The 12,298-nt window shown below is 39.7% G+C and overlaps 1 protein-coding gene across 1 annotated transcript in view; it reads right to left on the bottom strand.

Annotated features, from left to right (window-relative positions):
* LOC136858359 (uncharacterized) overlaps positions 1 to 12,298 on the bottom strand; it is a 362,414-nt gene that overhangs the window by 156,542 nt on the left and 193,574 nt on the right. Inside the window, exons 5-7 of the mRNA XM_068225517.1 lie at positions 5,821 to 6,008; positions 2,259 to 2,399; positions 440 to 669 (exon numbers count right to left, since the gene is read on the bottom strand). Of these exons, the coding sequence (XP_068081618.1) occupies positions 440 to 669; positions 2,259 to 2,399; positions 5,821 to 6,008 (559 nt within the window). The remainder of the gene's footprint in view (positions 1 to 439; positions 670 to 2,258; positions 2,400 to 5,820; positions 6,009 to 12,298) is intronic.

Genomic DNA, 12,298 nt, shown 5'->3' with positions numbered 1-12,298 from the left:
AAAATGTGCTGGCTGCCGAAGCCTATCGCACTCGTCTGGGGCAATGATAAATGTCTGACAGATGAGATGAAATGTTAATGGAGAGTGTTGCTGGAATGAAAGATGACAGGGAAGATCGGAGTACCCAAAGAAAAAACCTGTCCCGCCTCCACTTTATCCAGCACAAATCTCACGTGGAGTGACCGGGATTTGAACCACGCTATCAAGCAGTGAGAGGCCGGCGCGCTGCCATCTAAGCTATGGAGGCTTCCTACAAGTACAGAAATACTTTGCTAAATAATAATGTTACCTTATACCTCACAATTGGAAATGGGAAGTGGTTAATACTAATTTGTACATAATTTTATGTTCTAAGGAAGTGAAGTGAGGTCATTACAAAGTGTGAAGTTTTCCAGCAATTGGTCTCATACACTGTAAAATATTTGGCTTTAGCAAATACCTGCAGTAAGATATTATGTCCTTGAGGTCCTTCCAGTGTCCACTTGCAGTTAGAGAGGGGCTCATATTTATGAGGGTAGTTAGGACTCTCCACTACATCTCCACTGCTGACCATGTAGTAATGACAGTGAGCAGGACAGTCCAGTTCATCAGATGAGTCTCCACAGTCATCTTGCTTGTCACATCGAAATACTGAATTGATGCATCGACCATTTGAACAGTGGAAGGATCCTTGGGAAAAAAACAATGCATTATAAGAAATATGCTTTTTTGTACATCACTAAGATTGCTACAACCATAATTTAATATGAAGAACTCATGAGCATCTGATGAAGTAACCAACACAAAACTGAAGGATAAGAAACTAGCTCATTAAATTAAAGTGTGCCATAACACAAGAAATTTGTGACAATATGAAACAGAAATACAGAATTTTCGAAGTATTTGAGGTAACCATACAATTTAGGAAGAAGAAAAGTTCTTACATTCCAAAGTGATTCTATTTTTATTAGTTATGATATTTCTGTTGCAGCTTTCATTCTTTGATTTTTACCCTATGAGGTTAGCATCCCCATTGTGTTAATAATGACAGGTGCAAAAGTTACGTGTTACTCACATTTGATGAGTTACTTCTTTTTATATTTTTCATTAGGAAAGAAAGTTGGAAAACTTTATTTGTGAGAAGTGGATAAAGTTTTTCATAATGTTCAATATTTACATTGTTCTTGAACAAAAAGTTGAAGATTTCAAACTAATTTTTTACTATTTTTACTATTCCACAGTGGTAGTTTTTTCTTGTCCTAAGTTAAGCTGGTGAACATTTTTTTAGAGCTGCATGTACATTCAGACTTGACCAAAAACAAGCAGCAAATCCTATCACTTACAAAGTAACAGAACAAAATTCACAGAAAAATTCCTTGACCTGACCATAAAAATAGAATACATTGGGCTCAACATGTTCCAAATGATGGATTACAAGATCAATCGGTCTGTCTCTTTATATCATAAATAATGTTTAAATAGGTTCATGAAGTGGATGGGGTGATTTTTAGTGGTTGTATTCAGGAGGATGGGAGGAAGGCCAAAGCTTCAAAAAAAAAAGAAAAAAGAAAAAAAAAGTAATCTTTTAAGGAATAGCCAGACTCTATTGGAAGTGGTTCCTGATGCTTGGTAACAGACATCACTGCAATTTTGATGAAGGTGAGCAAAGAACAAGGGAGTCCAGTTCTCCAACCATTGTTCTGCTAGCCATGATGACAGATGTTAGCCAATGATGAAAACAAAAACTAATGAGAATGTGTAAGAGATAGAAGTGAAAAAGTCAGCCCTCTTTGGAAGAATTCTATTTGTATTATTCCATTATCCAAACATGGGTATAGATTAATACTATTATTAATTAAATTCAGTTTCATTTGGTTACAGAATTCAAGTCCCCAAATTTACAAGTGTTGTGCTTTTCAATTGGTCATGCTAAATAAAATCCATTGTTAAATATTAGTTTCCCCACAGTTTAATTCCACTATCTGAATTGCTAATTTGTTTTGGTTAACTGATAATAGCCAGCCAATAGCATAGCTATGTTGAAACATTGGAGCCTATGAGATCTTGTAAGAAATCAACATTGGCTGTGGCCACCACTTGGATGGGAAGTCCATGTATTGTTAGCTAAAGAAGGAGGGGAAAGGAACTGAAAACTCTGGTTCAGGATACCTGTTCAATGGGTTCTGGTTAGCTAGTGTACTAACTAGGTTGCCAAAGTCCAGATTTGGATAAGACACTTGGATTTGAGATTTGGGAATTGATTATAACCTTTTACTCACCTGCAGGACATGCAGTGGCTCTGCACATAAAGGGCAGCAAAGACTCACAGGTTGTTAGCTCCCATGACTGGTAATCATCTGATATAGCAACATCTACACATTCACCAGCCTTGGGATCAGGTTGTGTTAAAGCCCAGAATCCTGTAAAGGGTTATAAACACATATTTTATTATTCAGTTATATATCTCTTCATCAACCTTTCTTTCTTTCTTTCTTTCTTTCTTTCTTTCTATCTTCTTGTTAATTCCTCTGAGTTCACAAATTTATCTTCTAATTCCACTTTTCTATCTTATTTTCAGTTCTGATATCATTCCATTTTTTCTGAATGACCTGAAAGCCTTCAGATTCTAGACTAATGAAGCATATAAATATATCTGCCATATATTACCTAACAGCAGCTATGGCAAAAATGTGACTCATAATTACTCTCTGACCTGCTTTCTAACCCCTCCAACACCCAGTCCCTCACTGTCCAACAGTCAACCTCGTTTCCATTTGTGTTGGACATATTTCTAGCGGTCAGACTGTTGTTTCATTTCCCCTACAAAATTCCTCCTCCCTAGATTTCTGCTATGTACGTTGCATTACATAGGTACACAGTGATCTGGTACATGATGATATTTTCCCCAGGGCTGCCTAACAGATTCCTGATACCATGTAGCAAACTATACTAAAATATTGTGGGGTAAACTCCTTGTCCAAGACATGCTAGAAGAGGTAAGTCGTCCCCTCTTGATACCTAACAATTAGTTCATGATGGCCCTGAAGTGTCTTCTGCTGTATGCGAGGCTCATAATAAATGGATATAACCCAATACAGTAACAAGTTCTCCATAGTTACTACAATGACTGTAGACATACATACATACAAACATACATACATACATACATACATACATACATACATACATACATACATACATACATACATACATACATACATACATACATACATACATACATACATACATACATACATACATACATACATACATACATACATACATACATACATACATATTCATTATGGACTTACGCCTTTCAACATTCAGCTGCAAATCCCTGTGAATGTACTAAATGCCTCCACAATCCTCTATTTGTAGCTAGCTCTGTGACCTTGTTTAGCTCTATACCTCTTATCTTCAAATCATCAAAAACTGAGTCTATCGTCATCTTAGTCTCCCTCTACTTCTCTTACCCTCCATGACCGAGTCCACTACTCTCCTAGGTAACCTATCTTCTTGCATACACCTCACATGACCCACCACCAAAACTGGTTCATGCATACAGCTTCATCCACTGAGATCATTCCTAACTTAGTCTTTATTTCCTCATTCTGAATACCCTTCTACTAGTGTTCTCTTAGCCTTTATGTCCTCATTCCGACTATCCTCCTGCCATTGTTCCCACTTGTTTGTACCAATGATCACTTTCACTACTTTCATATCCATTACTTCTAACTTACAAATCAGATATCCTGAGTCCACCCAGCTCTCCCTCTCATAAAGCAAAGTTGGTCTGAAAACAGACCAGTGTAAAGACAGTTTTGTCCAGGGGCTGACTTCTTTCTTACATAATACTGTCATTCGCAACTGTGAGCTCACTGCATTAGCTTTGCTGCACCTTGATTCACTCACACTTAATATACTACCATCCTGGGAGAACACACATTCTATATACTTGAAATGATCTACCTGTTCCAGTTTTGAATCCCCAACCTGACATTCGATTCTCTTAGGTTTCTTCCCTACTGGCATAACTTTAGGTTTGGAGAGGCCTATTTTCATATTATAGTCATAGCATCTATTTTCAAGTTCCAAGATATTAGACTGCAGGCTTTCAGCACAGTTCGGCGTTAAGATCCAGTCATCAGCAAAGGCCGAACCGCTTACTATATTTCCACCTTACTGAATTCCTCCTTGTCACCTTATACCTTTCAGTAGAAAATCCATATAAACTATGAACAACAAAAGTGAAACAACAAGCAGCTCATTGTACAATTAATTCTTACTACAGCTCTATTGTCAACATAAATGCCTTTGATTGCTTTTAGTAATCTACCATTAATCCCATTATATCCCAGTACAGCTAACATCTTTTCCCTTAGTACACTGCCATATGCCTTTTCTAGATCTACGAAATATAAACACAACTGCCTGTTCCTCTCGTAGCATTTTTCATTTACCTGGAGCATACTGAAATCTGATCCTGACAGCCCTTCTGTGGTCTGCAACCACTGGTTTTCATCCAACTTACTCTCAACCACTGACTGCATCCTCCCTTCCAAAATGCTGACACTTATCAATCAATCAATCAATCAATCAATCAATCAATCAATCAATCAATCAATCAATCAATCAATCAATCAATCAATCAATCAATCAATCAATCAATCAATCAATCCTGATCTGCATTTAGGGCAGTCGCCCAGGTGGCAGATTCCCTATCTGTTGTTTTCCTAGCCTTTTCTTAAATGATTTCAATGACATTGGAAATTTACTGAACATCTCCCTTGGTAAGTTATTCCAATCCCTAACTCCCCTTCCTATAAATGAATATTTGCCCCAGTTTGTCCTCTTGAATTCCAACTTTATCTTCATATTGTGATCTTTCCTACTTTTATAAACGCCACTCAAACTTATTCGTCTACTAATGTCATTCCACGCCATCTCTCCACTGACAGCTTGGAACATACCACTTAGTCGAGCAGCTCTTCTTCTTTCTCTCAGTTCTTCCCAGCCCAAACTTTGCAACATTTTTGTAACGCTACTCTTTTGTCGGAAATCACCCAGAACAAATCGAGCTGCTTTCCTTTGGATTGTTTCCAGTTCTTGAATTAAGTAATCCTATTGAGGGTCCCATACACTGGAACCATACTCGAGTTGGGGTCTTACCAGAGACTTATAAGCCCTCTCCTTTACATCCTTACTACAACCCGTAAACACCCTCATAACCATGTGCAGAGATCTGTATCCTTTATTTACAATCCCATCTATCTGATTACCCCAATGAAGACCTTTCCTTATATTAACACCTAGATACTTACAATGACTCCGGTTTTCCCTGTCATCTTTCATTCCAGCAACACTCTCCATTCTCATTTCATAGCATCTATCAGTCATTAATAAATCACTTTGGGAGTGGCGACCCCATCGTACTAATAGCCTATATCTGCTTCATTCATTCCATCCCTGACCCCGGTCAATGACTGGAAAACAGGTTGTAGGTTTTTTCATACTTACAATGATCTCCAAAAGGAACTTTCACCCTATCAATGCAGTAATTAAAACTCAGAGAACTTTTCCTATTTGTGAAACTCACAACCTGACTTTTAACCCCGTTTATCATCATACCATTGCCTGCTGTCCATCTCACAACATTTTTGAGGTCATTACTGCATATTCACTTAGAGATTGTATACAACTTAATAATATTTTACAATATGTCATTGGTTTTTTTTTTCCTTCATAAAATAATCATTTTGACTTTAAAATGTAAGTTCAGGTTAATTCATAATTCTGAATAATGACCCAGAGGACAGCACGAGGAAACTAAGTACTTACCAGAGTACTGAGAAACAAGCAGTCCGGCTGCTGATTCTAAGGTATTAGTACGCAAATCATCTAGCGAGGCCAGCCCCAGCCAGTAGTGTTGATTGTTTCGTTCCGAGGGTATCATGCTCCTCGAAGCCAACCCTGCAGTAAAGTTGTTTTCTCCATACGATTCGATAAGAACGAGATCACTTCCGTACCTGCAAAAATAAAGTATGATGTATGAAATAAATAATCAGATTGCAGCAGATCACATTTACTAGATAGGTTTGAAATATTGCATTCAAATGTTCATATTATGCACCAAGCAAAGTAATAAGGAATTGTACTTCTGTTTTTCTCAACTTCCCCCTCACTGGTTGGCACAAATTAGTTTCCGTGATATACAGGGTGATCAGATATGCTTTACTTTGGTGTGCGGTACTTTTACTATGGAGGAGTGAATGCTCAATTGCCACCTGCGCATCAAGGTCAGTAACAGGAAGGTAAACCACACAAAAATAAATACAAATGATTTTAACAAGTTCATTACTTGCCATATTATGAAAGCAGGTGTTAAATTGTCCATCTTCAATCTCCTCACATTTTTAACACCGTGTTGTTGTATTGCAGGTGGGTTCATCTTGTATACATGGCATTTTAAAATTTACCCCAGAGATAATAATCATAGGGGGATAAATCAGGGCACTGAGGGGGCCACAAATCCCTACTAATAACTTTGTTGTTTGGAAACACTTTGTACATTTGAATTTCACTCATGGAATTTTTTGCAGTTTGAGCAGTGCCAGAGTTCTTGTTGGTTAATTCTCTTAATAAGGGTCTTTTTAGGCTGGACGGTTCCAGTTTCCTGAAACTTATTGTAAGGATTATAATATATGTACTATTTCATGACTTGGAACATCTACTCGTGGGAATCTTTCTTGAAACCATTGTTGAATTTCATGAGCTGATTGAGTTAAGACATATGAATTGTACATAAAGATACATTGTGCCATTGAAAAGGCACGAGCCATAGTACTCTTTCTGATTACAAAATTAAGAAAAGAACATAACCAGAGGCGTATGCAGGGATTAAGACATGGGCTACCACTAGAATTAGGTTACCTCTTTTCGATGGTTGGTTTAGTGAACGTCAAGCCTTCAGCATTTTGAGCTGCAGCCAGTAGCCAATGGAGAAGCCTGCTGTACAGGCTACTGCTCCGGCCTCTGCTACTGCCAATGTTTGACCTCTGATCAGTGGAGATGGTAGCCTAAGGTTTAGCAAATGAAAGACCGGCTTTGTGGCTAAATGGATAGAATGTTTACCTTTGGTCCGATTGCCCCGGTTCAGTTTCCAGAATCAACCCCCTCATGCTGTTAATTTCCTGGCTTGGGGACTGGGTGTTTATGACGTCTTCGCCATTCACTTTATCCCATTAGGCAAACACCAAGCCTGTATAGATGTCATGCCCCATTATTATTATTATTATTATTATTATTATTATTATTATTATTATTATTATTATTATTATTATTATTATTATTATTATTATTATTATTATTATTATTATTATTATTATTATTATTATTATTATTATTATTATTTTACAGTGGTCGTACCCATAATTCACTGGTTAATTAGCTTCCTCGGGAGATCAGTGGTGGTGTCCGACCCATGAACATGGGTTCGATTCCAACCAACAAAAGAAAACACTAAACCTGAAAGATGGAATTTCATTTTAACAGATCTACCAATGAAAATAAAACGATATTGCTCATCTAACAGCAGCCCTGCCGTCCCTTCCTACAAGGGTGTAGAAGTAAACGGGAGTGAGGAATTCCCACATTCTCTTATCTATATCATTCAGAAGTATGAGGTGAGGAAGGTAGCCTATATACGATGAGTAACGCATGGTTGATAGTTAGCAGTGGTGATCTGACGGACCGAAGCCTAGCACACCTATCCTCCGCCGGTCCTCGTTCCTATCCGTTATCCAGCAGCAAGCCGCGTGTAGAGAGTCGAGGGGCGAGAGTCTGGGCCGCAATATCAGTCTCCGATGCCTTGCTCTCAGAAATATGTGCGACGTTTTTCTCACTGCTTTCAAGTTTTGTAAATGGAACAATGTTTCAGATGCTTACTTTACAATGTGCTTTAGACTTTCATCATTCGAGATTTGGGCTTCACTGATAGCCTTGGTAGCCCTCAGTATGCGCTACTGAACATAACACACACTCGGGAACAGCTGAAATAGTCTGCAACATCGGACGTGTGTACAATATCAGCTAGCAGGGATGTGCACACACACACAAATCGAAGGCCCAGGTCAGGGAACAAAACGTGATGGCACGCCGCGCAATCCCCTTCCCACGCGCCGAGAAAGAACGGGGAGCTCGCCCATTGGGAGAAAAAAAAAAAAAAAAAAAAAAAAAAAACCCAACGCGCGTGTCTAAGTGATGCATAGGTATCTAATTACTCTGCACTTTGTTACTGCGACATATATAGTAACGACCTATATTATACCACGTACACAGACTGGCTGGACGGGCTCATACAGCGTCCGCCATGTTTCCTGGTGGCACTCGTCAGCTTTTTTTAGTTGCCCGCGAGAAATGAACATACATAGACATACGACAGTCATACCGCGAGCAGATTTTGGTGATGCAAGCGGTGACCCATTCAACGACCTATATTATACATTACGTTGCCCCGTCACCTTCTTTTTCTGCCCCCAGGAAACATGGCGGAGCAGCTTTCAACCTTCTTCCAATATGGCAGGTCATCCGCCAATCTAGAACCTCGATATCTCGAATCATCTCGGGTGCTAGATTTTATTTCGAGTTATCGAAATTTCGAGATATTGAGAATACCGTTTCTGAGCATCACCGCCGTCTCGATCCTATAGGAGGATCGAGACGGCAGTGCTGAGCATGTACAGCTCATAATTGAGTCATATGTATCTACGGGCTTATACTGAAAACATTCTTTTTAACAGTACCTATTTAAAAATATTCAAACTAACACTATTTTACTCCATCACTTTAATATAACCCTTATTACAGTAACCTTTTAGAAGACAGGATACAGTTCATAAAGTGCTGTAGTGAAACAAGAAACATAACTCGGTTAAAATACCTTTCGAAAAGATCCGTTAGTCTCTTCCGTTTGTTACTGTTAACCTTTCCTTCCTTCACGTTGAAACTTCTCGTCAATACCACGCAGCCAAGATTCGTAAATGGAACTTGTCATCAGCGTCTTCGGGGATTACTTTCGTACGTGGGCGATTATTAATTCACATCCGAGAAATAGCGAGACTTTGCCGATTTTCCGATCATCAGAAGTTTTAGATTTTCGGTTCCTGTCATATTAGCTCCTAGCATCACGTATTGCTGTATTGCAAAGTTAATGTTGTACTTTCTGCTTCGAGGGAGGAAATGTTTGCTTCGAAAAATCGAGAAATTCGAGTAATTGAGAAATAAATACACGTGAATAGGACAAATAGCCGGAAAATTTAAGTTACTTCGAGATATTGAAAATTCGATTAATGGAGGTTCGAGATATTGAGGGTCGGCTGTATAATACAGACCGTTGATGTATAGACAGTTGATTAGTACAAGATAGTGCAAGAAACAACAGATAAATATTAATTCACTCCGCGAATCTACTTTCTTTCAATTATTGAAGGAATCTCGAGCCATCACATCAGAATACACAATTACGAGATTTTCTTCCAGCTCTGAAAACTCGATTTAATTCTCGTTCAAGCTATGCTAGACTGTCGTAAGTACGGTGCGGTAGCTAACTGTATGAGACGATGTTGTCTACTCATTTTCTTCTAGCGAAAATAATGTGCACGTCAGCAAAATTTTAGAGATATTCCCGTTTCATTCTAGCTCGTAATGTGGTATTAGCTTTCAACACAATTAATCTAATATGTACTTCATTTCTGTCTGTATTGACAGCGATTTTGAGAAAACGAGAATGTTTGAACAGCTGAAATTGGTATCACGTACAGACAGTTATATCTTCTTTTCTTTACTTTTCTTTTCTTTTCTTTTCTTTTCTTTTCTTTTCTTTTCTTTTCTTTTCTTTTCTTTTCTTTTCTTAATCTGTTTACCCTGCAGGGTCGGTTTTTCCCTCGGACTCAGCGAGGGATCCCACCTCTACCGCCTCAAGGGCAGTGTCCTGGAGCTTCAGACTCTGGGTCGGGGGATACAACTGGGGAGAATGACCAGTAACTCGCCCAGGCAGCTTCACCTGCTAATCTGAACAGGGGCCTTGGTGGGGGATGGGAAGATTGGGATAGACAACGAAGAGGGAAGGAAGCGGCCGTGGCCTTAAGTTAGGTACCATACCGGCATTTGTCTGGAGGAAAAGTGGGAAACCACGGAAAACCACTTCCAGGATGGCGGGAGGTGGGAATCGAACCCCCCCTCTACTCAGTTGACCTCCCGAGGCTGAGTGAACCCCGTTCCAGCCCTCGTACCACTTTTCAAATTTCGTGGCAGAGCCGGGAATCGAACCCGGGCCTCTGGGGGTGGCGGCTAATCACACTAACCACTACACCACAGAGGCGGACTTATATCTTCTTTACAAGAAAAATACATGACCACGACTTCTGAACTTTTTAAATGAAGTGAAGTTATCGTCTTAATAATCGCCATGATGATGTAGGTAATAGCCTCCGTGGCTCAGGTGGCAGCACACCGGCCTCTCACCGCTGGGTTCCGTGGTTCAAATCCCGGTCCTTCTATGTGAGATTTGTGCTGGACAAAAGCGGAGGCGGGACAGGTTTTTCTCCGGGTACACCGGTTTTTTCCTGTCATCTTTCATTCCAGCAACACCCTCCAATATCATTTCATTCCACATCTCATTCATTAATCATTTCCCCAGAGGAGAGCGACAGGCCTCCGCTTTGTCCAGCACAAGTCTCACATGGAGTGACCGGGATATGAACAACGGATCATACCCAGCGGTGAGAGGCCGACGCGCTGCCGTCTGAGCCACGGAGGCTACTGTGAGGAAATGGCTTTGCACAAAAATTTCGGAGGGTGAGGTTTTTCTTTTTCATTTTGAATTTCCTACCGAATCTGATCAAAAACTTGTCGTTTTTTTCTTTCATATTTTGAATATTGTTTATCGAAAGCACAGGACGTTGACATCTAGCTGGCAGCTCCAGTTGGACTGCTGCAGTGTTAAATTGCGTGCGTTACGGCGACACTTAGGAATGACTGGCGGTGAGCCATATTTGCCTCCTCGGTCACCCTGGGTCAAGAGCCTCGGGTAAGCGACCACAGTTCGTGCATTCATTACTAAGATGGTCTCTAGGACTCACCGTGCCAGTGTTTTGAATGCTGTGAAACTAATCTTTACAAGCAGATGCTAGGTCAGACTGGGTGAACTATTATTACAATATGGAAGAAACAAAAGTGGTCATTTTGCAACAACTCTTTGCACCTTAACTGTAAAATCAGGTCATCCTCATATTTGAAAACTTCGTGACCTAGTTTCTTTCTTTGTTATTTTCGAGAATTTTGTGCTGTCATTTAGAAAACAATATATCGTTTCGTGTTAATTTCTAACATATAGTACTTGAGATGCCTGTTTGGTTTAGATTAAAGCGAATATGCAGCTTTAGCCTACGTGACTCTTGATAATGTGACTTCATTTCAAAAATTCCACACGCAATGGCCCGAATTCGAACCGTAGTCGTTTTGGTGAGAAGCCAACGACGAAGTCACACATCACCCCGTTTGGCGTCTGTCTGATGTCCTGTGTGACTGTTGTACCACTTGTGGCACAAGTTCAATCACTCAGTTACTACTGATCTGTATTTAGGGCAGTCCTCCAGGTACCGAGCTCGATAGCTGCAGTCGCTTAAGTGCGGCCAGTATCCAGTATTCGGCAGATAGTGGATCTTATGGCGACGATGGGACAGGAACAGGCTAGGACTGGGGAGGAAGCGGCCGTGGCCTTAATTAAGGTACAGCCATAAGACATATCTGTGTCGGTGCGACGTAAAGCCAACAGCAAGTCCCCCAGGCAGTAGATTCCCTATATGTTGTTTTCCTAGTCTTTCTTTCAATGATTGCAAAGAAATTGGAAATTTATTGAACATCTCCCTTGGTAAGTTATTCCAATCCCTAACTCCCCTTCCTTATTTACAATCATATTTATGTGATTACTCCAATGAAGATATTTCCTTATATTGACACCTAGGTAGGCTACTCACAATGATCCCCAAAAGAACGTTCACCTCATCAACGCAGTAATTAAAAATGAGAGGACTTTCTCCAATTTGTGAAACCCACAACCTGACTTTTAATCCCGTTTATCATCATACCATTGCCTACTGTAAATCTCACAACATTATCGAGGTCATTTTGCAGTTGCTCACAATTTTGTAACTGATTTATTACTCTGTACAGAATAGCATCGCCTGTAAAAAGTCTTATCTCTGTTTCCACTTCTTTATACATATCATTGATATGTATAAGAAAGAATAAAGGTCTA

This window comes from Anabrus simplex, chromosome 1, assembly GCF_040414725.1.
Source record: "Anabrus simplex isolate iqAnaSimp1 chromosome 1, ASM4041472v1, whole genome shotgun sequence".
Lineage (NCBI taxonomy): Eukaryota > Metazoa > Arthropoda > Insecta > Orthoptera > Tettigoniidae > Anabrus > Anabrus simplex.
The sequence above is the reverse complement of the archived record's forward strand: the minus strand, read 5'-3'. Positions and strand labels throughout refer to the sequence as shown.